Raw genomic sequence first — 27,252 nt, 5'->3', positions numbered from 1 at the left:
ACCCCTTTCATGTTAATATTCCTGAAAAACCTTCCCACCAAAGGCCTTGTCACAAGATCAATGAAGAGTGGCAAGAGATTACAACTCTGTCTCTTTTCCCTCATCCTTTGGAATGGGTGACAGTCCTGGTTTGATCTTATACAGTGCTGTCAGAATTCAGTAACATATTAATAGCCACCTAGGACACAGATTGGTCTCTTTCACCTACCCCAGGGAGTTACAACCTCTGAATGGCCATGACTCTCAGCACATTAGTAAATATGTTCTCATTGTAGTTGAGGAGTGTGAGATGCCTATGCAAGTTACACAGTAAAGGATCGTTTACAGTTGGGGGATAACCAAGATCACCACCTCAGACATGGAGGTGGAAACCGAGCCTCCCTCCTAGAAAAGTTGAATAGTCATGTCAATATGGAGCCGGGATGCAGAGATGCTTTTATGAAATAGTGAGATGCAACCATCATAGTTAGGGACTTTGCCTGATGTCTGGCGAGCTTTACTAGAAATTGCCTGCCCCAGAAAGATAGTGTCTAAAACTGGCTCCCTGGTTTAGTGTAAGCTTCTGTACATGTAAGTGGGATTCTGTGAAATCCGCTCTGGATTTATATTGGTTACAAAGTGTGTGTATATCATGTAGAAGATGCTAACATCTGTATCCCATGCATTATTCTCCCCAGTGCACCCTTGACTCTTTCTCTCCCCTCACTCATTGTCTTCACTCTTAGCTTACAGGCTAGTATTTGACATGCACTCCTTCTCCCCCGCCCCACACAAACCTAATCTATTTTAGGAGCGTTGTATGATATGAAGCAGTGTGTATTTAGAGTCTAGACCTGTGCCTATTATGCAATTTCAAGTGCATATCCTGCATCTCTCTCTGTTGAGATGCAGGTGTGCGCAGAAATATGCCCTCACCTTATTTTGTCTGGGGAGGGTAAAATAGGGTTCAAAATGGCTATGTGCCCTAGTCCAACCCAAGTTGCTCACTGTATTAGGTGACCAATAGCTAGAAAATAGACTAAATTGGGTTTGGTTGAGTGAAAGGTTTAATAAATCTCCTCTAGGTGATGGTAATACAATGTGTCCACCAATCTCATCTTGGGGGAACATTTTTTGGTATCATCACTCACTGGTGCCTCCAGACCGTATCTTAATGATGACCGATTTTTCAAATGGACCATGACTAAAAACTCTCGGGATAATCACGCTCCCTCCTGCCATTAAGATGATAGCTCCTCTATTGGGTTTAAACCATTTGTTCTGACAGGATTTCAATCGTAGATGCTGGATATAGTTTGTGTGTCCAGGCTCACCTTGAGAACTAATGTGAGAGACCTCTGATTGTCATGAGCCACCACTTTCACTATTTAGTATTGACTTGATTTGACAATCGTAATGGCAAAAACCTTGATCCTAGCTGAGCCTTTATCAAATAAGTCGTGAGATAATTCCTTTGCTCTAAAACGAAACCAGTGCTTCTCAACAAACGAGTTTCCTCTGGACGTCAGATTTTAGTTCCTGATTCATATAACAGATTCAGAACTGCCTTGTGTTTCACCTTGGCATTTAGACCTTTCACATTAAGACTGGTGTAGTGCAGCATGCCAGAGATGGTGAAAGAGAGCAGCAGGTGAGCAGTATGGGATAGACATTCTCTGGGAAGTGCATGTATCTAATTATAGGCACTGAATCATGGGTTCTCTAACACTGAACAGGAAACATGTGAACCGCTGAACATAACAAAAACAATAACCATCCAAACTCTCACAAATCAAGCCCGACCCAAATTAGTGCAGACGAAAACAGAGCCAGGATTAATCAACTATAGAACCCCCAAACTCGCTGAGGTATTGAGTCTGATGTTAATACAGGTCCAAGTCACGGACCTCATGGATCCACCACTCCCTCTCCAGTACACCTCATTACTTGTGCCAGTGATGTAACAAATAACACCAGCCCTGAGAACTCAGTGCAAATCCATCTGAGTGAAATTTGAATGCCAGCCCCTCTGCTGCCATAGGGACCTTCTTTTGCGGCCTTGTCATATTATTGTTCTGCAGTAGGCTCAGGAGTTATGCCATCATCAACGAGTTATTTATCTTCCTATAGTGATTTAGTAATCATTTTCTTTCCCTTTTAGGAACACAGCAAGGGTAGTAGGTGACCCCACTTGATACGGCACCAAATGCGTAACCAACAAGTCTCAGACAGGCCTAAATTCTCTCATATGTTGCATTGTGGTAAAGCTGCAGATTATATCTATGGAAGACAACTTTGACCTTCTCCCTCACTTTGGAGATGATCTTTTCTTCCATGCCCTCTAGTAACATTAGAAGGGATGGCTTCCTGTCTACATTTCCCTACTTGTACTTATTGTGTAAAGTCTAATTGTATGATCTGTTTCTCAGGTGTGTTTGTGACATGGTGCAGCAGGTCTTGGATAAGGTCTCTAGGATTACAACCTCAGCTTGATGCAGCAGGCCCCAGGTGTGTATATTACATATTTGTAAACTCTTCTCTCGGTTTTGCAGCTTCCTATGGGTTTCAACATTCTGGTTCCGGAGATCATGTATGAACCCCACACATTGCTACTTAGATCACTCATCAACCATTTCCTCTAAATCATCTACTGTAGTACTCAAAAAGGTCAAGTCCCAATTCAGCACCATGAAACACTGTTCGAAGTCTGTTCACAGACTGCCCACTCAAAATTAATGTCTGCTAAGAAATGGTACAAGAGGTCCTTTGTAACAGCAGCTTCATCCGTTGGCTGCTGTGGTGTATTTGGTGAGAGCTGAGGATGGCTGGATTTTGGACATGTATATTTCACTCTTGGTCTTTGTCTGCTCACATTTCCTTCATCCAGGGTTTCAATATGTCCCTGCTGATCGCCATCTCAGCGCTCTGTACGGCAACGACATAGGGCTCCTCTCTCTCTGCTGGGGTGTCAACCATTTTTGGATGTAACAGTTGGGCAGGTTATCTAGCTTTCCTCGATCAATTCAGGCCTACTGCACTAGGGTTCACTCCAGCCCACTCTTACAGCCTTCCTGGAGTCCTAAGTCCACCCATACTAAATCTCAGAATCTGTCAAATGTGCTCAACTTCTACTGTCCAAGAGGGCCTCCAACTTAAGGGCCAATCAGAACCAGTGTTGGCAGCACCAAACTACCACCTAGGGTCTGGCAAGTGACAATTATTCCCATTCACTGCATTGCTGACTCCGATCAGCACTGGCTGAGCGGGCACTATTGGGTGCCACCAATTGAAGCCGGTCAGTTGATTCACCGGCTCTGTCTGTCCCCTCCTCAATGTAACTGTTGCCATGCACCTCTCCTTATTTGGATATCCTCAGACTAGTGACAGCACTTTGGACCTCAACTCTATCCTGGTGGTGTTTCTCACTTCCTCTTGGCTGTGTGTCGGTTGTGCAAGTCTTCCTTCTTGTGCGGTTACTCCTACCCGGTACTATAATGCATGTGCTTCTCCTTCCCCTCCTGTGTCTGCTGGCAGTATTCTGGTGCAGACCTTTCAGCCTGCATGGCTGGGTTTTTGCTTCCCCTCCCAGCTGATCACACATACAATTTCTGCCAAGTTCGCTGCCCCAGCATGCCTCACTGTGCATGCCAGGAGACCACCACAGACCATTCCCCAGCTCCACTGCCTGTTCAACCAACTCACTGAGACCCCCCTATGCCGTTCAGAAGCCCAGCTTTGCTATGAACCCAACTCAACCAGGTCACTTCACCGAACCAGGAGCCTCTGAGGCATTAGTAAGCACCTTAACAAGGGATTAGTGGAGAAGCGCCAACGAGACACACTTCCATGCCCTGGACGTCAAAACCCACAAATTAAGCTTTTGAATGTATGAAATGTTCAGGGGATCTCTAGTCTGATATAAAAATGCTTGATGGGAATCGTTTTTGGGCATCTAAGCATATATATAGTGAGCAGGACAATTAGGAGTCGACTGAGAAATCGATAATTTCCTTTTGTAGTCAGTTTACCCTTAGTGAAGATGAAAAAGATTCCATTTTAGAGCTGCTAGAGAAATAATGGACAGCCAAAATTATATCAAAAATTTTAAATTGTTTGAGCAGTTCTTAGTGGTCGACTACAATTTCAGATCACTATTTAGGAAAAAAATTTAGCTGCTGCTGTACACTGAAATTTCAAATGCGCTGTTTCCCCTTAAACAGTAGCACATACTGCAGATATTACAATACAGAATAAGAATAAACAACCACAGAATCGTGACCTAACGGAGCCCATAAATCCCGCACATGATACATTTTTACTTCAGAACAAGCCAATATATTTTTTTAGGCTGCGCATGCCTGGATGAGTGCTCTGGCATTGTAACCCTGCCGCCTGCGGGAGCGTTCAGCATGGTCAGTAGTGAAATGCAGCCATTCACAATTAATGGAGCTGGCTTAAAGACTATGGATTTTTCTGCTGGACGGGGCATGCCATTGATGAACAATGGAGCCTGATCTATATTGCTCCACTTCATGGATAATTCCAGGCTCCGTGAGACAAAATCAGGTTCATTGACGGGTCTATTATAAATTCAACACAATGAGAAGAATGCCTCCTCAGGACTAATGGTCCCTTTTCAAATTGCCTCTTATTTCGAGATTGGGCAGAGATGGTAAGATTACTTTTAAAGCAAAAGAAAAGTTGATTTGAAGAATATACCTCCCTCAGAACTTCCTTTGGTAACCCTTTCGTATCTGCTGACACAAATCTGAGCTTTATCCTAATAATGCTCGCACTTATGTTTTATATGGATTCTGACATGCATCTTTTACAGATGACTGCCAAGTTAAAATACTTCTTTCCGGAACATACGTATGTATGTTGCATTTCTATAGAACACACCTAGCCTTATGCAGCAGAGCACTTTATAGGGTCCAGGGCAGCCATAAAGTCAACGAGTGATAAAAAAAGGTAGCTAGTTTCGGGTCAATTAATGCATTGTGACATGGTGTTCTTAAAAAACTTGCTGTAATACAAAGGTGACTCTATTCATGTCCACGCTGACAGATTTAACAGGTATCAATCCATAATTGTTACGAATACACCGAGAATAAACTCAGTTTGGTCATGTGACTGTCATATTTATTGTCAATTCTAGACCAGTATTGGACAAAAACACCCATGCTCAATTGTTCTCTGGCCTATAGTTGGAGGTTATTGGACACAGGCCTTCTCAGGAAGCAGCCGAGTGGAAGAAATGGATTCCTTGTGAAGGACTTGTCTAACGAATGAGTGACAATCTGCGACTACCAAATCTTCCCTAAATGCCAAATGTGTTATTTGTATACCACATATATGGCCGTCACACACACGAAAACTAATGTTGTGTTAACAATGGCAACCGGAGATCTATGTTGTAGGTATAGTATGGCTTCCGAGAGGGGCTAGGCATGATGGAGCAATGTCTGAACCTACAGCAAGTATTCAGTCATCAAGCAGGGCTCCATCTGCGGATGTAGGACGTTACAATGCTCACTTTTACAACACATACCTTTACAACGCATTTTTTACAACGCAACATCCATTACAACGCATTCCCTTACAACGCATGCCATTACAACGAAATTTTAAAAACTACATTTACAACGCATTCCATTACAACGCATACTACCTTTACAACGCATACCATTACAACGCATTACATTACATTGCAAATTTGGTAAGTATTGGATAGTGTAGGGGTAAAATTTACTATTCTAACTCCAGGGGGTGCAACAGTAGGGTAAGTGTTGGATAGTGTAGGGGTCAAAATTACTATTCTAACTCCAGGGGGTGCAACAGTAGGGTAAGTGTTGGATAGTGTAGGGGTAAAAATTACTATTCTAACTCCAGGGGGTGCAACAGTAGGGTAAGTGTTGGATGGTAATGTTATGCGTTGTAATGGTATGCGTTGTCATGACTGAGTTGTAATGCCATGTGTTGTAGTGGTGTGCGTTGTAGTGTCATGCATTGTAATGGTTGCGTTGTAAATGCATGCGTTGTAATGGATGTTGCGTTGTAAAAGTTTCGTTGTAATGGTAGTGAGTTGTAAAAGTTGCGTTGTAAAGGTTGTTTCCCCCCTGATTGTATTCCTTCTATACATAATTGTTCTAGGCTCTGCCCTCACTAGGAAATCTTACTATTGTTGCCTGTGGATGATGCTGTTTCACTTACTAGAATATGCTTCAACACCTTGTTTCAGGGTTTTGTTCATTTTATGGGGCCACTTGGCCTTGCCACAAATCGGGTTAAACGTTTATTATGGTCTATGGTCGCAAACACCGTAGGGTGCTAAGGGAAAGATCTACAAGAAAGAGCCGCAGCTCTGCACCACAAGCCCGTTGGCTGCACCACGCTGCAGCACTTTCAGAGCACAGAAATGCAACATATTTACAATGATATGTTGCATTCTTGTGCTCTCCCCTGTGCTGGCACACAAACAGCTGCCATGCGCTGGCGCAGGCACCCTTGAACATTGGTGCAATGATGCCTGCGCCATGGGGAGATTGTTTTTGTGCAGGAAAGAGCAACTTCCTGCACAAAAACAATCACTATGGGCATTTTCCTCTTGCAAATCATGCTGTAGAGTGCAGCATGCATTGAAAGAGGAAAAAAATGAGGAGAAATGAAAACAGTTCTCCTCGTTGCACCTCGCTACGCCACCCCTAGGTTGGTGTAGCATACTGACACATTTCCAGGTTTACAATTTCTGATTAATCTGGAAATGTGTCTCGTTCCATGGGTGTTGCGTGGGAACACCCACTGTAACACTTGTGGAACGCCCCTTTCACTCAAAGTGTTGCATGTAAAGGGGCCATATTTACAAGGACAGGAAAAGCCACGCAGGGTGGCTTTTGTGTTTAGCTCAATATTGCTCTATTACTTACCGGTAATCTTCATTACTCCGGATCTGTTTGTCCTCGTCCCATTCATTACAAAGTGGAGATGACCATCTCCCGCCAGAAAAAAACAAGATGGATTCTGGGACACTAATACTGCCCCTCTCCCCGGGAGTACATAAGCAGTACTTACCTAGCAGCCCTCCTGTACTAACAAGCCCAGACAGGAAGGCCGGCCGTCCGGGAGGGAAGGAGGGGCGTATGAATGGGACGAGGACAACGGTACCCGGAGTAATGAAGATTACCGGTAAGTAATAGAGCATTACCCCCCGGTCCCTTATTTCCTCGTCCCATTCATTACAAAGTGGAGAAATACCAAAGCAGAAATCCGGCCTTCTGCGCGCACAAGCACACCCAGGAAACCACAACAAAAGCAGCAACGCAAGGGCGCACCGAGAAGGAGGAAAGGAAGACCGCAGGAAACAACCGGCCCGCAACCCAGCACAGGACAGCAGGGAAAGCACCGGAGACAAAGAAAAAGGCCAGGGCTCCAAAAGGAAAAGTAGGCCGCCAACCTGAGAAACCGGAAACCAGGACCAGGACCAGGACACAAAGGACCCGCCAAAACAACCCACCGGAGAAGGTCGCCAAGCCCAGAACCAGCAGAAAGGCCCCTAGGACCCGGCAGACTTACAAGGAAACCGAGACATCTCAGAAGAAAGCCAAAGAAAGGAACAGCCAACAGAGCGCAGGCAAAAGCACCCAGACCAAAAAGGAAAGAGAAAGCACAGGTCACAAAACCAGCCAACCCCCCAAAACCAAAGGACTCGACCCCAAGAGACCGGAGGTGGAAACCCGGCTGAGGCGGCCCAGGAAGCAACAAGAACCGAGGAGCCGAACAGGAACGAGAACCCGCCCGAAGGACAGGGAGGAGGAAAGAATCCCAAAAACCCCAGAATCCAGCCGAAAGCCCACCAAGCATGGAGAGGCCAACAAGACCGGAACAAACCTAAGAAACCACGACGGTCACAGAGACAACGACTACAACCCCAGAAAAACCCCATCCCCAAAGGGAGGGAACACAAGGCAGGAGGGGAGCACAGAGCAACCGGGAAACCCCAACAGCCGCCCAACGAGCAGAGAGGACAGCATAAAGAAGTCGCCCACATGGCACAGGACCGCCCAGGAACCCCAAACCCAGGCCAGACAAGCAGCAAGGGCAGGAGCAGCGGAAAAGAAAAGCCCAGGGAGCAGAGCACCCAGACCTCAACCACAAGGCCCGATCCCAGCAACACCGGAGAGGAGCCAAGCAAACAGCAAAAAAATAGGGCAACAACGCCAACAGAACCAGGAAGCCAGGACCAGAGCCAAGCAACCCGACCACACAGGCGGAACAGCAGGCCCAAGCAATCCACAGAAGAAGCCCACACAGCGCCCAGATGAAAACAAAGGGCTGGCGGAAACGGGACCCCCAGCAAAAAAAAACGCCAGACCTCACAGAAGGCCAAAGCGGAAACAGAAGGAGAAAAGCAGAGGACCAAGCAGCAGGAAACCACAGACAACCCGCAGGCAGGAGGGAGGGACCTGCACACGCCTGAGCACCACAGAACCGCACCCCAACCAGAGAGGGCGGGGGGCGGGGGGCGGGGAACCCAAACAGCCCCACACGGGAACAAAACCCAGGGAAGCAAGGGACGAAGAAGGGAGCCAGGACCCCAGAACCGGGAAAGAAACATGAGACGTCCGGCAACAAACTCCCGGAGCAGGCCAAAAGGCCAGCACAGCCCTAAAACCCAGGAGGCAGAGCCCGAGGCCACACAGAACCAGCAAGAAGGCCGTAGAGCCAGAGCCACAGAACCCCACATAGGCCCACAACACCGGGGAATCAAGTCCAGGAAGAAAACCAACAGCAGGAGAAGGCCCAGAAGGAACCACCAGGAAGCGGCCCCAACAGCAGAACACCTCGCCAGGACTCAAACAGAGACCAGCAAGGAAGCCGAGCACAAAAGGGAGCTCCACATGCAGGAGCGGCAAGCCCCAGCCGAAACTCAGACCGGCACCCACCAAGGGAACCAGACGAGACCAGAACAACCCAGGGAGCAAACACCCCCAACAGCAGACGGGCCAGGAAGCCAACAGCACCCAGCAGCCACAGAAGGCCAGGCAGGGACAACCCGTCCCGACCAAGCACAACACCGAGCAGACAGCAGAGCACGGGGACAACACACCAACCCAGCTGCAGCCTGGAGGCCCCAGCCAGGAACAAACCAGGCAGGCACCACGGCAGAAAAAGGAGAGGCGGACAGAAAACACCAGAAGCAAGCCAAAGTCCAGCACAGGGGGAGCCAGTGCAGAAGCAGCCAGGCCAAGCACACAGAAAGGCCCCCGGACAACACCAGAAGCCCCAGGCTGGAGCAAAGGAAAGCCCCCACCAACAGGATGAACCCCGGCAGGCACCCAAGCAGGCACCATGCAGGGAACAGCTGGGAACAGGTGCAGGCAGGGTTGAACAGAACAGAACAGCAGCACCCAAGCCAGCACAAGGCACCCAAGCGCAGGCAGAGGGGGCAGAGCACCCCAAAGAGCCCCTGGCATGACACTGGTAAGCACCCACGAGAGGAACCAGGTGCAGCCCAAGGGTCGGGAGGAACAGGGCCAGGAACCAGGAGCCCCAAACGGCGACCAACCATACAGAAGCCAGGAAGCGAACAACCAGGACATCCAAGCGGAGCAGAGGCCACAACAGCCAGCCCGCAGCGGAGGTAAGGCCACTGAGGGAGAACAGCACGGCAGTCCAACTGGAACCAGGGGAGCCCACAGGACCCCCTCCCACCCCCGCAGCGGCCTGAGGAGCAGGAAAACCGACCCACCACCAGGCGGGGCAGGGAGCCCGAAGGAGGAACAGAATGCACCCCCCACAGGCCGCCACCACAGAAGAGAGGAACGCCACCGAAACAAGAGCAGCAGAGGGCAAGGCGCAAGCAAGCACGCAGGAAAAACCCAACAACACAGGGAACCACAGGAGCAAGCAAAGGTAGAGCCAGCAAAAAAAAGGAACCAGCCACAACCAAAGGCGACCGGAACCTACGCCAACCCGAGGCAAGCCACAAACAGAAAGAGGGAACGCCCACAGAGCCAAGAGCAGGGGCACCCCCAGAAGAAGAGAACCAAAGGGAGCAGACCCTCGGAACGCCCACCATTCGAGAACAGCAAGATCCGGGGCGGACCGGCGGCAAGGCCGTAGACCAGGAACAAGCCAAACAGGAGGCAAGCAGCGTGGACTCCAGAGAAAGCAGCAGGACATCCCAAAAACAATAGGGACGTAGCACAGCGCGGAATGCAAGCCCCCTACAAACCCCAGCATCCCCAGGAGGCACCTACCCAGGGACAAGACACACACCAGAAGGCACGCCTGTCAACACCCCAGGACCGACACCAGCAGGCGAACAGAGGACCCGCCAACATCGGACCTCAGGACAGCAGCGGCCGGACTCGATCCCACGGTCCATGAGCGCCAGCGACACCAGAGGCACAAGAATGACCATGGAGCCCAGCGCCTCGCAGCACCTAGAATAAAAAAGGGGGGCGAAAACAGCCAGAGCGGGGGCCAACAACACAACAAGGCCCCCACCGCAAATGTGACAAAAACATATACACATGCAGCAAAGGAACAAGACACCCCAGCGCCCCATGCCACATAAGCACACCAGAAAACGAAGGCATCCCAGGGTCGCAAATCCCCGAATACCCTCCCCCCTGGCCGAGCGCAGAAAGCCCAGGGCACATACAAACGCTGGAGGCCACTGGAGAACTGTCTTTGCAACAAAACAGCATTTGTCCGAAAAATGGATGAGCCAGGCAAAGGCGGGGGCATGTGAGGAGACCAGAAGGCTCAGCTACACTGAAGGACAAGCCCACTGGAGTCTGGCGCCTTAGACAACTCGGCCCGCCAAGGACACCAAACCGAGCGAACAGAAATTAGTAGCACACGCCCAAACCCACTGAGCTACAGAGCAGTTTAAAACACAAGCACCTCAAAATCGAAACTGATACGTCTTAGGCTAAATACCCAGAATGACCAAGGCTGCAGACAGCGCGAGTACACAGAGACTGGAACGGCGGAGAAGAAGCACACATTCCAACATGGTCGAGCAACCCCTAGATGTCCACTGACAGGAAAAATTCAAGGCGGGGCAATGTGCAGTCAACAAAGGGCAGGGAACGGGAACAAAGGGATGTCCCACACACAGCGCCCTCAACTTCACATGTACAGGAGAAAACACAGCCCTGGACACCCCGGCACAAACCCCTGCGCAGGCTGCCATGCTCCGTAAGCTGTGCAAACGGAAAGAAAACGGGCAGGAACCACCCACAGGCCGACAGCAGCACCAAAACAGCCCTTCAAGTGCGCAAGTCAGAATAAAAAAGATCCCGAAATCGGGACTCACCCGGAGCGGGGGCCAACCCCAGGAACAAGGCCCCCACTCCACCGGCATTCCAAAATCCAGCAGGAGTCCATCCAGCAAGGCACGGCTCCCCAGCCAGGCTCGGGAAGGCGAGCCTGTGACCCGGAAGCAACCGGGAACTCCAGTACCAGCCAGAAAGGGCCGGGAGGTGCATGCAGCACACAGCAAAGCCGGGAACTCCTCAATTCCAACACCGGCTCCAAATAGAGATTGACTCCCAGCAAGCCCAGCAGGCCAGGAGGCAGTCCAGGGAACCCCGCGCCCTTACAGCCAGGCATCCGGCGGGGAAAGAAGAGAAGCACCGCCACTCAAGCCTGGCAGGAGCAGCACCAGCCCACCATCCATACTGTCGACAGACAGAAAAAAAGAACAGGAGGGCTGCTGGGTAAGTACTGCTTATGTACTCCCGGGAGGAGGGGCAGTATTAGTGTCCCAGCATTTCTCTTGTTTTTTTCTGTCAGGAGATGGTCATCTACACTTTGTAATGAATGGGACGAGGACATAAGGGACCTGGGGGTAATGATCCTGTGCACTCGCACTCGCATTAATCCTTTTTGAGTGTTGAGTTTGAGGATTATATGTCCGGAATTAAGGTCACCCTACATGATTTATGCATGTATTTTTACTGGAAATTAGATTTTAAAATATTTCTGATAATTTATATATTAGATGTATTGTTTTTTTTAAGATGCACATAAAAAATTTGACTGTTTTGTACATCGCTTTGATATTGTGTGGTATGCTTTTAGTTACTTCTGTAACAGAAATAAAGGTTTGATACGAAATGATCTATGGTTCCTTATTTCCATTGTTTTCTAAACCTGCAGGTTTATGTTTTGCAGCATTCTAGTGGGAAAGGGTTTGTTTAAAGAAAGAGCAGCCTCGGGGAACATTTATGCCAGTGTAAAGCCCGCTGCCATGAAGAACCACTCATGTCATTTACCAGCCATTCAAGCCATCACTTGCACAGTGCCCTTTGTCTAAAGATCCCCAAGAAGTCCTACCATTATGTACTCTGCTTCCTCTATCAATGATACTTGCTTACTTACCTGACCTTGCATGGACCAGGCTGCCCTCAACCCCTGCCGCATCCTCCTCTCACTGAGGATCACGGAAGGGTGCAGCTGCAATCCCACCATGAGCCACCTATATGTTGCTCAGTGAAATGAAAGGCTTAAATTTCCCGATTTTACCTATGTGGTATCAGTAAAAAATGACCGATCCCTAATGATAAGCTCTCTCATTTAAGACACATGCATTTTTATTGTTTAGATTTCTTTCATTAAAACGCATTAAAGAGAAGACTGTCTAATATAGACACATCCTACAGGCATACTTGGCTAACACTATGATCACAACAGTATACATCTCAAACCACATGGCATGCATCTTACACAAAGTATGCAACAGCATATTAGACAGATCAGTGCGTGCACACTCAATACAGCACAGAGATGACATACAGTTAGGTATCACTTTGCTCATAATATCACATCTTTAAGCACTTCCCACATACACACAACATTCATACCTCACCCAGAGCATTGTACATACATCTAACACAGCATAAAGATTACACAAAGCTCATTAGCACCAGGCTCAGAACACCACAGTCCTCCAAGACACACTATACACTACAGTAAAGCAGAACATTGTCACAGAGCGTTGATCACTAATATGCATTTCACTAGGTAAAGAGCACCATTTGGCAATGGACTTGCCTACTGTGCACCCAATTCACTAAAGTTATCGTAGACGTTTGGTCTAACCTTAAACAAAACGTCTAGGTTTATGACTTTGGAAATTCACAAAGGGCATTTAGGAATACTATCTTTATGTCTGCTCTCAGGGCAGTGAACGAGGTTTCACTCATGCATTGCTTATGACCTCACATATTACATCACTCATAACATGGCCAGTGACATCACTGATGACATCACTGATGATATCTCAAATGACATCACTGACACAAGACAACCATCCATCCCTCTGTGATGTACTGTTCCTAAATTGCATTTTTGTTGAGTTCCACTGTGCTCTCAGTGTGGACAGCTGCCCTCCTTGTCAGTGACAGAACCGGGACGCCCCTTGGCTGGGGCAGCTGAGCGCTATACAAAACCATTTAACATAACATAATATAACAAATGCCAGTGAGGGGGCCTTCGGCATTCCTTTAAAGAGATGTAGAAACTTTGGGCCTGATTTAGAGTTCAGCTGAAGTGATACTTTGTCGCAAACAAGACGGATATCCCGCCCGCCATACTACAAGTGCCATAGGATATAATGCACTTTCAGTACAGTGGACAAGATATCTGTCACTTTTGTGATGAAGTATTCTGTCTGCGAAAGTTTAAATCAGGGCCTTTATCTGTATTGTCTGCAATCTCATGTTAATAACTGTTTATTCTTTTAATTTGTATAACTACTATGTGTTATCAGCTATGTTTGTTTTATAATAGTGCTCCTATTCAAGGACTTATGACTTGTTATCAATTAAGTGACATTATACCTGCACTTACTGTGGATAATTCTACTAGTCTATCTGGCCTTTTCGACTATCCTGCATTTTAAGAACATGTTGGGCCAGGTTTTGATACCTGAGCACAACTGTCCAAAACATTAACATCGGCGCATACCAAATGAAAACACATACATTCTTTGTAAAAAGAATTCCCATAAAAAAACATAGTGAAAACTTTTCAAATGACATGTGGGGGTGGTGATTCCCTTGCACCCAAAATCCTCTTCTTCTTTAAAGTAAATGAAACTAAAACAAAAACGGCCCAAAATGTATTTAAAAAAAATAAAACAAATATTGAATCCTTCATAAAAGCTATACAAAATGCAACTCATCTCCCCATTTTGCAGTCCTCTAGTTCTCACAAAATTATTTTCTAACCCCAAACAGTTAAATTTTGAAAACAATCAATAACCGTAACCTTAGAAAAATACCCTGAATTGCTCTAACAACTCCATATACAATTACCAGTAAAGAGATAAACAATAAATAATATACTTTTATAACCATTACCTTATATTAAATATTCCAAAAAGTCTTCTCACCATCTTATCCTATTCCCATTACAGTTGCACTTTCAAAAACATTAACTTCATGAAGTTTAGTAAGTGTAAAGTCTTAACTTGCTCTGCAGACTGTTTCATCTACTTTCAGTGGTGACTGTGACCTGGAAAATGGATGCCACATAACGGCATGTGAGGTAAAGCTACTTCAAAAGAAAGAAGAACCTAAAATAAACAAAGGACTGTAAAAAATGGGTTATTACTTGAGAGGGGTGAGAAAACACCTCAAATAATAATCATATTGTTTGTCAGGGTGAACCACAAAAGTCACTATCTAAGCCTGTTCTTAATCCTCTGGTGGACTGGCACACAGTCAGGCTAAACTTAAAGGCAATGTGTAAAGTATTTATTCGGTACTCAAACAATAATACATTGATAACCCAACACATTGGCAATCCCGAACCAATTTAGAAAATAGAGTAAAGTTTAATAAATAAAATGACACCAAAAATTCCAATCAATAGAACAGCAGATAAGAGTTTTTAAAGTTGTAGGTAAAAATGGTGTGCAGTCATAATATCGAGTTTTTTATTTCGACTGGACAGAATATCGAGTAAAAAATATAGAATGGACATAATATCGACGAGACATAATATAGACAGCAAAAATATCGAAATTAAGGTAAGTTAATATTATTTTTTATTTTTTGTGTAATATAAATCTGTAGCGTGTTGTGGGTTTATAGGGGAATAGGTTGGGAAGTAATTTAATTATAAATAATTACATTTGTTAATTTATTTATTGATATTTATTTAGAATTAATTGTTAATTAATTATTAATTGGTAATTAATTAAAATATAATTGGTAATTAATTATAATTGATTAATTGATAAATATGTTAATTTTATTAAATTATTTTCTGTACCGGTTTGTGGATTTATAGGGGAATAGGGCAGGAAGTAATTTAATTATAATTAATTAAATATGTTAATTTATTTATTGTTAATTATTTTGAATTAACTGTTAATTAAATAACTACTAATTAATTAAAATATAATTGGTAAATAATTTTAATTGATTAATTGATAAATATGTTAATTTCATTAATTTATTTTCTGTAGCGGGTTGTGGGTTTATAGGGGAATAGGGTGGTAAGTAATATAATTATAATTAATTAAATATGTCATTTAATTTATTGGTATTTATTTAGAATTAATTGTTAATTTTTAAAAGGTAATTAATTAAAATATAATTGGTAATTAAAATTAATTGATTAATTTTTAAATTGTGAATTAATTTATTGTTAATAGGTAATTAATTAGTATTAGTAGGTAATTTTTATAATTAAATAATTTTAATTTGTATTTTTAAATAATTATTTAATATATTTTATACAATTGTAAAATATTTTTATTATTTTGTAATTGGTATTACTATTTATGTTATTTATATTTATATATGAAGTATTTACTTTCCCTAATATGGCACTCACTGGAGTTGGAATAGTAATTTTTACCCCTACTCTATCCAACAATTTCCCTACTGTTGCACTCTCTGGAGTTGGAATAGTAATTTTAACCCCTTCGCTATCCAACTCTTTCCCTACTGTTGCACTCTCTGGAGTTGAAATAGTAATTTTAACCCCTACGCTATCCAACTCTCTCTTTCCCTACTGTTGCACTCTCTGGAGTTGGAAGAGTAATTTTAACCCCTACGCTATCCAACGCTTTACCTACTGTTGCACTCTCTGGAGTGGGAATAGTAATTTTTACCCCTACGGTATCCAACGCTTTCCCTACTGTTGCACTCTCTGGAGTGGGAATAGTAATTTTTACCCCTACACTATTCAACGCTTTCCCTACTGTTGCACTCTCTGGAGTGGGAATAGTAATTTTTCCCCCTACGCTATCCAACGCTTTCCCTACTGCTGCACTCTCTGGAGTGGGAATAGTAATTTTTACCCCTACGCTATCCAATGCTTTCCCTAATGTTGCACTCTCTGGAGTCTGAGTAGTAACTTTAACACCTACGCTATCCAACGCTTTCCCTTCTGTTGCACTCTCTGGAGTGTGAATAGTAATTTTAACCCCTACGCTATCCAACGCTTTCCCTACTGTTGCACTCTCTGGAGTGGGAATAGTAATTTTTACCTCTACGCTATCCTAGGCTTCCCCTACTGTTGCACTCTCTCGAGTGGGAATAGTCATTTTTACCCCTACGCTATCCAACGTTTTCCCTACTGTTGCACTCTCTGGAGTGGGAATAGTCATTTTTACCCCTACACTATTCAACGCTTTCACTTCTGTTGCACTCACTGGAGTCGTTACAGTAAATTTAAACCTCTTGCTATCCTACGGTGAGAATATTGTATATGTTTTGTTAATAATATGTATATATATATATATATATATATATATATACGTATTAAAAATAAATAAGTTATATTAATATTTTTTTTATTTTGTCAGTGATCCGGTAAAAATAGCACTAAATGGCGAGAAGCCCCAACTGAGGGTATCTGATCACACCGGACCGGGACGAAGTCATCCGTTCAGGATGACCACGTTGGAGCGTGAGCTGTATACAGGACTCGATTTGGCCTGCTGGAAATTTTACGTTTTGAATTTGCTGGAATGGCTGTCCTGGGCAACCCTGCAGGCTTTGTGTCACTCTGCGATGGATCTTTAGAGTCTTTCCATGGGTAGCTGCTGGGCACTGCTGGGATCGGCATCACTTGCCACTGGATCTGGTGAAACCCTTGACAAGGAGCTGTGAGGCTTTGCATGGCATTGCACCATTCTGAATCGTTTCAGGTAACACCTTCTGTTCAGAGCTGCACAGCTTTGCGGGCTCTGAGTAAGATCTTGGTAAAACCTTCAGTTCAGACTTTAGGTTCCAGGACATTGGGAACAACACTTGGGGGTCAGGATGCACTCCTACATAGCACAGTAGAGGGGACCAGGTCAGGGACTGTCAGATCTGGTGAGCTGGAAAGGAGAAAAGGCCTCTGGAACCTTGTTGTGTCAATGCAGCTCAAACAGGAGGGCAGTCAACTGAGTCATTAGAGACACTTGGGTGTTCTGGGTTCAAGAGAAGCAGCTCCAAGCTTCCTTCTTCAGACATTAGGGCAGGTCTTCTTCTGAATCTTCTCAGGTCCAGAAGTTTTCTTATTACCAGTTCTGGGGATGCCGCTTTTATACCCAGGGTCAGTCTGTAAGGGGGGAGACCCTTTTGTCTAACCTTAAAACTGGTTCAGGTCAGTTCAATTGCCTCGGGGTTTGACTGCAATCTGTCTAGTGAACCAAGGGGCAGGTGGTTCCAGGTGTGAACTGTGTCTGCCAGTGTCAGAGGAGGCATCTTCTGAAGTAAGGAAGGTGCTGGGTACAGCCCTCAGGCTACCCTTTGAATCTTAGGAAGGGACTAGGTACAACCCTACTGGCCATCCTGCTCAGGAAAAGATCACCCTTCACCACAAGCAGGGCCCTTTGTCTACTGTCTGGAAGGAATCAACATCACACCGCAGGACAGCCATTATCAGTCAGGTGACTCTGGGCACCAGTTGAAAGGAACTTTTGTTTTGGGCAGGAAAATGGCACATTTCTAAATGTGACATTTTCAAAATAGTAATTTAAAATCTGATTTGACTATGAAATTAGATGATGTAACCCAGTGCTTCTCTAAGGGACAGCCAGCTTTGATAAAGTGAAAAGACTTTGGAGGTTTTTCACAGCCAGGGAATGTAAAACAATGTATAAATGTCCTACTTTTTAACTACCACGCACTATGCCCAAAAAAACATTTAGGGCCTTCGGGTGAGTTATAAGTATTAAAAAAGGAAAGTTTACACCTACCAATAGTTTTGTTTTTGCCATGTCAAAATGGCAGTTTTAAATGGCACAGTTAAGTTACAACGGTATGCCTGAGATATGTTTTTCAGTGCTACTTCAGTGGGTGGATAATTGATGCTGCAGCCTATTAGTAGTATCTAATTTACAGTTCCTGACTATTGGCTGTACAATTTAATAAGAACTTATAATTAAATTTAATAACAAATTAGGGTTATACCAATCTTACCATGTTTCGGAGGTAGAGTACAAACAATTTACCACTTGTACCAGGAGTAAAGTGGACAGAATCTTAATGCCAACAAAATGAGTACAGCTACAAAAGGCAAAAATCTGGAGGAATACCACTCATAAATTAAGTCATTTTCAACAAGGATAATCTAACCTATAGGAATGTTTTGAAAAATATGTAATTTTCTTTATTTAAAATGCCTTACTTTATTTTTTAATATTGTTCAAATACATGAAACAACTATAGTTTTTAATATATATTTAAAAAAATATATTCTTTAGTGAACCCAAACACTTTAAATTATATTTCAGCAGTTATCAAATTATGTTCTATATGGTTTGGTGCCTTTTTTAAATAAATGTATTATTAGTACTTACCAAAATCTGAAATAATCCCATCCAAAGTCATTGACCATATATTATCCCAAATTAATTTAATTCTGATGTGGTGGCGCCCAAAAGGAGATAATTCAAAATTAAGTATTGCAATAGTGGTGATATACCTTTCAGACTCATGTTTAATTATCTGCTGAGAATACCATGATGAAATTTCAGAAGATTCACTATTAGTGAGCTTTTTTTTTTTAGTTCAGAAAAAAGGTATTGGGAAAAAGAACGTTATAGGATACAATATATAAGAGCAATGAAAACAATAAAAAGTATACAATCTATATTAGTTGAAGTAAATTTTATACATTAGTAAAAATAAAAAAGCATTATAGTTTGGTAGAACGTTCAGAATGTCAATATCATAGATGGTATACAATAGAGAGAAAGATTCAAAAAAAGAAAGTACAAGTGTATGAAATATAATAACAATGAAGCATAGAAGTCTAACTGTATAATAACATATAGGAAGTCATGGAGGCCTAGCTACTTCTTTTTGCAGAGGAGTTAGAGAGGGGGCACGCCTAGCACTGATGTCAATGAATGATGTAACCGGTTCCCATAGATCTAAATGTTTGGATGCTAAATGTTGGGGATAAACAAATGTGGTATCTAATCTATGATTATACCAGCCTGCATACCACCATGCTTGATATGAAATTTTGGTAAAATCTTTCCAATTTTTGGTTATTTGCTGAAAAGCTACTGCAATTAGTAAATCAATTATGTTTATGCGTGTAGTAACAGATTTCCAAATTGGAGATAAACTGCATAAAAATATATGCAAAACGGAAAAGGGATGATTAGAGTGGAAAATTGAATTTATTTGGGACCATACCTTTATCCAAAAGTGGCAAACAAATTTGCAATTAAAAAGCATGTGTGGTAGATCAGCATGTGGTGACGAGCAGGACCAACAAGTGTGAGAAGTGGTGGAGCAATATGAATGCAGGACAGAAGGAGTAAATAAAAGACTATTATTTATAAAGAAGAGTGTCTGTGTCGTATTAGCAGCTCTAGAAGACTTGCGAAGATGAAGTCATATTTTGAACCACAACTCCACGTTCCAAGAAATATCCAAATCTGTCTCCCAAGACAGTTCCGTCTTAGTCTTGACTCTTGGGTACAAAGGAGAGTGCAAATATTTATACATCACAGAGGCTTTAGAGTTTCGAAGTAGCAGAGCATGCAAATTATCTGCATGAGTAGGGGAAGAGGAAGCATCAGAAGGAGAAGATATATAATGTGAAAAGGCCGATTCAATGGCACATATCAGAAGAGAGTATTTAGCACTGAAAGAATGAGGAAGATCAAAAGCAGCACTTGCTTGCGTAAAGGACATATTATCATCCTGACAATATAATTGGTGAACCCATATTAATCCCCGATGCCGCCAGGATTTCCAAAAGAAGGGTTTGTTATTGGTGAGACTATTTGTGTTGTGCCACATAGGGAAATCAAGAAAGGGTATGTTAGAGAGGGTGAGAAGAAGTTTAGAAGTGTGTCTGAGAAGAGGGGTAGAAATGGATTGTGGTTTACATGTGAAAGATAAATATTCATGAAAGGTAAAAGGCGAGATAAAAGATCGTTCCAGCGTAGTCCATAAAGGACATTTTGTAGAGGGATCTAGGAACCAACGTGAGGATTGGGTAAGGATAAAGGATTTGTGGTAAAGGGGAAAATCAGGGAAGTTGACTTCTCCTTCTAATTTTGGGCAAATTAGTTTAGAAATAGACATACGTGATTTCTTTTTCCCCCACAGAAAGGAAGATAAAATGGAGTTAATTCTCTTAAAATACTTGAGAAGTATTGCTAACGGTATGTTAGAAATGATATATAGGACAATGTGGGAGAGCATCATTTTGATGGTATCTAAGCGACCCCAACAAGACAAATATAGGGGATGCCACTTTCCTGTTAAGGAGGATAGTCTGTCAAAACATTTTTTCATGCATCATGATATTGTTCCCGCAATAATTGGAGTAAAATCTAAGCCTAGATATTTAATGGAGTGGTGGCTCCATGAAAAACCTGAAGCAGTAAAATCAGCACTAAAAGTATATTTTGTCAAGGGCAACATTTTACACTTGTCCTTATTTAATTTGTAGCCAGACACTGACACAAAAGCTTCCACCTCTTCCAGAAAAGCAGGTAGGGAAGTTTGGGGTTGTGATAAGAATAAGAGTACGTCATTGGCATATGCTGCCATTTTAATGTTGGTTTCTTGGAAGGTGAAGCCGTGTATATCTGCGTTTTGTCTAATTCTTAGCAAGAAGGGTTTCAGGGCAATATTAAAGAGGAATGGAGATAGTGGACAGCCTTGTCTAACTCCTCTTGCAAGATGAAAGTAAGAAGAGATCTGTCCATTTGCGGTAACAGCAGTTCTCGGTTTGGAATATAAGATGGAAATTAAAGCAATCATTTTGTGACCTAAACCAAACCATTTAAGTGTATGAAAAAGATAGGGCCATTCAACTCTATCGAATGCTTTCTCTGCATCCAAAGCTATGGAAGCCAGAGGGTGAGAAATGTAAGAAACTTTGGATGTCAAAAAATAAACGGGTGGTATCTGTAATAAGCCTTCCCTTGACAAAACCAGATTGCTCTGTCCCTAATAGTTGAGGCAAATGAGAGTCTAAACGTAGCGCCAAGGCTTTTTAATTTTTTTATAATCGGCGTTGACCAAGGAGATTGGTCTATAATTTTTACAATACTGAGAGTCTTTACCAGCGTTGGGAAAGAGGCAAATGAGAGCATTAGAAAAGGAACCAACGGAATTCCCAGATTGCAAGAAGGTCAATATAAGGGAATGTAATTTGGGAAGCAAAAGAGATGCAAAATGAAGAAAAAATTCCACCGTAAAACCATCTGGTCATGGGGCCTTATCCTTTTTAAGAGTGATTAGAGCATTATGGAGTTCTTGTGGGTAATATCAGATTCTAAAGAAGAAAAATAAGGATGAGAATCGGATGGAAGGTTAAGTTGGGATAGCAAATGAGACATAGTATTGTCAGATGCCGAAGTTTCGGAAGTGTATAGTGTCGTGTAAAACTGAAGGAATTCCTGTAGAATCTCCTCATCTTTGAATTTTAATGAATTATCGGAACTGAAGACAGATGCTATATTGAGTATATTTTGCTTGGCTTTCAAATAATTAGCCAACAGCTTCCCGGCTTTATTTTGACCGCCGTAAAATTTTGCACTCGACTTTAATAGGTAATTGGATGTATTATTAGTGGTATCTCGATTAAACTGAAATTTGATCTTTAAAAGTTCAGATAGGCAATATTTGGACTTAGAGGAGTAATAGGAATGCTCCAAGGTCTTGATTTTGGTGAGCAGAGCTTTAGTTTTTTGTCGTGCTGATTTGCGTTTGCTAGAGACAAAACTGATGATGAAGTCTCTGGCAGATGCTTTAAATGCATCCCAAACTGTGGAAAAAGATACATCATTCGTCTGATTATTTTCAAAATATTCTTTAAAGAAGGAAGTAAAAGAAGAAGTAAAAGCAGTATCCAAGAGGAGAGCATTATTGAAGCGCCATTTACGGGGCAAATTAGGCTACTGCAAAACTTATAGGCATATGGTGACAGGGGCATGATCTGAAATTAAAATAGAACCAATGTCAGCCTTCATTTGTGATTGAGTAATATTGTGGGTGAGAAATATATATTCTGTGTATGATGAGTGGGGGAGTAAAAGGAATATTCTCTTCACTCCGGGTTGCAAAGTCTCCAAGCGTCGATAAGTTTATGTTGTTTGATGGTATGAACAAATGACTTATGAGATTTATGAGGTATAAAGGGGGTTGAGGAGTTACGATCTAAAAAGGGGTCAAAAATGTCATTGCAATCACCTGTGAGAATGAAATTGTCCTCATAACAGTGAGTGATTTGTTTGGACGGTAAAGTCCAAAAGGAGGGGTCTCCGGTTGTAGGGGCGTAGATATTTAGTAAGGAAACTGGTATGTTATCCAACATAAAAGTAACAAAAACCCATCTTCCTACTTGATCATTAGAATGTGACAAAATTTTAATAGATAGAGATTTGCGAAAAAGGATAACAACCCCATTACGTTTACCTTCTCCAGGTGAATTTTTTTTTTCTCCAACCCAACCTTTTTTAAGTTTCAGAGATTCATTCTATGTAAGATGAGATTCTAGTCAGTGTCTAATCTAGCTAAGTGTGACAATACCCTCTGTCTTTTAATGGGAGAATGTAAGCCTCTGACATTCCATGAAACAATTTTTAAAGGCATAGAACATGTTTACAACAAATTGAATGAATCCAATAAAAAGAACAACTTGAGTCAAATTGGAAGCAATGTATAACCATCAATCTGAATAAAGTGTAAAGAAGGAGAACAAGATAGAAAGAGAGATAAGGAAAGGAAAAAAAGCAAGAAAATAGATTCTGAGTTGAGGTAAGAAGAAATGATGGATAAGATAGAAAAGAGGGTAAAACAATCAAGCAAGGAAAGCAGGAGGAGCGGAGAGGAGTGGCAGAGAGAAGAAAAAAAACAATTGAAAAGAGAAACTTACGTAAAATCTAAAACATACGGAAGGTGAAGGGGTGGAAGGCCACACAGAACAACGACAGAGCCGAGGACTACAAAGGAGGTCAGGAGGGAGCACAGGACGAACAAGCCGCATAATGGAGACGTGAACATAACCTGGTAGGAACAAAAAAGGGTAAACAGGATAAATATTGAGCATATTAAACAACCATTCCAAAGATATAAATACAGTTCTCAAAGGAGAAAAAGGATTGGAGAACAAACACTATCATTACACATTACACATGTCGCAGGTAACCATGGCAAAGAATATGGTGGAGCGGTTTACATGATCTCAGCGTGATAGGAGTTGAGAAAACCTTTCAGCTTAAAAGGATCCTTGTAAGTGGTGGTTCTATTCTTTTTTTTTTTTTTTTTTTTTTTTTTAAATTAGAAAGGTTTATTTACACATCATGGGTTGATTGGGGCATTCACCTGTATACCTAGAATTCTGAGGGAAGAAAAACTGATGCATGTGACAGGATCACCTCGTAATAAGATTGAAATAGCCAATTTTAAAACAGGATAAAAACTCCACTTAGATAGACAGCCCTAGTTTCATTTATCCCAGTGGGAAGCACCCATACATTTTAATTTTCATAAAAAGCACGGCGGCTTACAGCACTAGGTGTCCTTGTGGAACACAGGGTAGCTTACAAAATGGCACCGGCGTTTTCCCCCCTCCCAATGATGGCCATGTAAAACTACTGCTCACATGAGGTATTTTGGTATTAAAAGTAGTCACCGTCCCGGATTGTGCCCAGCGGGTGTCTGTTTGGTAACCAAATAATCCTTTCAGCAAATGAATGGCTTGCGCTTCAGCAGTTGCTTTGAGGGCACACCATCATGCTGCTGTAAACACTACCGCTGCTGGGAGCCAGCTGAAAGGGACTCCAAGGGATTGCACAAGTCCAAAGGGGATGCCCCACAAGGTCACAAGCATTTAGTTCTTGAAGTGAAGACTGGTGTTTAGATCTGCCAGCACAAGAGTCCCAGTTTAGCTATCCCAGGTGGAGAGAGATGGTGAAAACTACAGTGGCAAACTTTGGTCAGGATAAAAAATATAACGCATGGAAGGATATAGCCCATCCTTCTCCCCCAAACTAACTCTACATTCCAAATGAAAGGGGCCAAAAAAATAAACCATCTTTACATAGCAGTTACAAGGGGGTGGGGCACGGACACCCGCACACTCCGTTTGAGAAGCAAAGTCACAGTCTGGAAAATTCATAGACTTCTGGGGGGCGCATTATTCATCGTCCTCCTCGTCGTCGTCGTCATCCTCCTCGTCTTCGGGGTCATCTCCTTCGTCCGCAGGCTCCCGTTTCCTCTTCTCACCCTGGGGAGTATCTTCCTCATCATCATCTTCGTCTTCATCCTCGTCCTCTTCCTCCTCCCCGTCCAAGTCATCATCTTCGTCCTCCTCGTCAATAACTTCTTCATCCAACTCGTCTTCATCCTCTTCTTCCTCCTCTTCACCCTCTTCTCCATTCTCGTCCAGGTCATCATCCACGCCATCTCCTTCCGGGTCGGAATCGGGGGCTTCCTGGTCATCGGCATCAAAGCCGTCAAGGAATGTGAGCTCCGGGAGCAGGTCGAACACGCTCTCTCGGTAGCTGTTCAGCATGGTCACTTCACAGTTGAAGAGGTCCAAGCTGTCCAGTCCTGGCAGTTTTTTCAGAGGCTCCAATGTATTGATGTCCTTGATTTTGTTGCCGCTCAGGTTTAAGTGTGTGAGGCTTGGCGTCCGCTCTGCCAAGACTTCCAGACCCCCGGAGATCCTGTTATCGCTTAGCTCCAACTTCCGCAGCTTTGGGAGTTTGGGGAGGTTCGCCACCGACACCAGGTTAATGTTGATCATGCTGAGGAACTCCAAGTTCTCAAACTCCGGGGTGAGCCCTGTGATCTTCCCGTCATCTGACCGGCAGTTGTCCAACACCAACTCTTTAACCTCCCCGGGCTTCCTGTTCCTCAGCTCCAGGTTGAGCCTCTTCTTCATGTCCATCTCGTCTCGGGGCGAGGGCGCGGAGCGAGCCGGCGGTCCGCACGGGTCGAGGGGCGGGCGAAAAAGGGGCAGAAAGTGGTGGTTCTATTCTTGATGGTAACTTTAAACAAGCAGGGGTGAAAAAGACCGTATCGGGCACCAATTGAACGCAAATGTGGTCTCAAAGACAGGAACTCCTTGCGGCGATCAGCAGTTGATTTAGCATAGTCTTGTGAAATGTATAAGGAGTTACCTGACCATACAATGCGAGACATTGCTTTGGCAGCCATCAGAACCTTGAGCAGGTCGGTGTATTCAAGGAAATACAAAATGACTCCTTTCAGTTTGTGTGCCGGTAGAGAAGTGGTAGAACGTGGTGGTGGTCCCAACCGATGTGCTCTTTGAATGTTTAAATTAGTGTCCTCAGGTAACGTAAGCAGATTAAGAAGAAGCGTTTTGAAGAAAAGAGAGGCATCTGACCCTTCCGCAGCTTCAGGAAGGCCATAAATGCGCAGATTATTTCTTCTATTTCTATTTTCTATCTCTCGATCTGCTTATGGAGTACCGAAACTTGTGAAGAGATAGAATCCATTTTGGAGGTTGAAGAAGAAATAAAGTCAAAATGTTGTTCTAGTACAGTTACACTTTGGTCTATGGTGGACCATTTATCAGAAAGAAGTTGAAGTGTAGATTTAGTTTCTTCTATAAACGGTTTTAAGGCTCTGATCTCTTCAAGGATTAAGTCCATTGTCACTGAATTAGATTGCTTGGGAGGGGAGGGAGGATCCTTTTTCAGTCTCTTTGTGGAAGCCTTGGTGACCACTGAACTATAAGTATTGTGAGACGTTGAGGCATCTTTAGAAGAAATAGCATCTGAGTTCTCCATGCTTAAACACTCGCATCGAGAGCTAGTCCGTATCTGAAAACTGCGGTGCGCAGGCAGAGGTGCTGCAGAGGGTTTAGACAATCTGCCCATTGGCCTAAAATAGATATTCCAACAAAATATAACTTCGGGAATCAAGTATTAAAATACTCTAAATTTATATCATAAGCATATAGATATAATGAGTTAGGTATCTAAGTAAACAATACACCATGAAGATACACAATGAGTTAGCAAAATAGGAATAATCTGCGACCAATGACATGAGCAATGCATTCAAATATGAAAAAAAAACAGCTAAATGATGGATGATGAAAACCCCTACATTCATGAAGTCTAATAGCATGAGAGGAAAGTCCAGAGAAATCCAAGAGCAAAAGTCTCATGTGGCAAATAACAGCGTCAGGTAGGGGTTAAAGATGGTATATCAACCAAGGGCCACAGAAGAAAAATGCTGCGCAGTATTTGAAACATCAAGAGTTTATATTCCAGGAGAAAAACGAAATATGAAGGCTGCCATGAAGATAGAGAGTCTGTGGTAACCAGATCACAAAATGGCGGATGTGTGAGGAAACAGCATACCTCAAAATGCAGGCATAACATAAAAAAAACAACCATCCAGATAAAGAGCAAGTCGATACCTGCTGCGATGAGGGGGCCGCTGGGGGTCTTATTGTAAAGGAGCTGGGTGAGGCAAAGTAGCGTTGCTAGGAGAAAATCTCCGTCTGCGACTCAAATTGAAAACAAAATGGTGGCCGCAACTTGTCAGAGCTGAGCCGCGGGTGAAAAAGCCTCAAACGTCGTGGTCCAGCCAGGAGAATTCACCAAAAGGATACCAAGTGAGGCTCCATAAGTTTAAACAGCTTGTCCCTCTGTCTGGGATCCGAGTGAGGGCATGTGAGCAGCTTTCGTTGGCTCCCGGGTCCCGCCGCCACCGGATAGTCAGCAGGGAGCTGCCATCCCCGTTGGCGCAAGCCACGCCCTCTATTAGTGAGCTTTTTATGCGGAGCAGTTTTTATCTC

At 43.4% G+C, this 27,252-nt stretch overlaps 1 protein-coding gene across 1 annotated transcript; it reads right to left on the bottom strand.

Moving 5' to 3' along the window:
- Window positions 1-23,919: 23,919 nt before the first annotated feature.
- Window positions 23,920-25,441, bottom strand: LOC144823051 (acidic leucine-rich nuclear phosphoprotein 32 family member D-like). Its single transcript, XM_078681210.1, has one exon. It carries the CDS (start codon window positions 25,366-25,368, stop codon window positions 24,613-24,615), a length of 756 nt encoding a protein of 251 aa, XP_078537336.1. The 5' UTR covers window positions 25,369-25,441; the 3' UTR covers window positions 23,920-24,612.
- Window positions 25,442-27,252: the final 1,811 nt, after the last annotated feature.

The sequence above is a fragment of the Lissotriton helveticus genome, chromosome 3_1, assembly GCF_964261635.1.
Source record: "Lissotriton helveticus chromosome 3_1, aLisHel1.1, whole genome shotgun sequence".
Classification (NCBI taxonomy): domain Eukaryota; kingdom Metazoa; phylum Chordata; class Amphibia; order Caudata; family Salamandridae; genus Lissotriton; species Lissotriton helveticus.
Note: the sequence above shows the minus strand (reverse complement) of the source record. Positions and strands in the feature narration are given on the sequence as shown.

Excerpts from the sequence above, each read along its gene's own strand:
- LOC144823051 (XM_078681210.1), bottom strand. The coding sequence starts at position 25,368 with ATGGACATGAAGAAGAGGCTCAACCTGGAGCTGAGGAACAGGAAGCCC.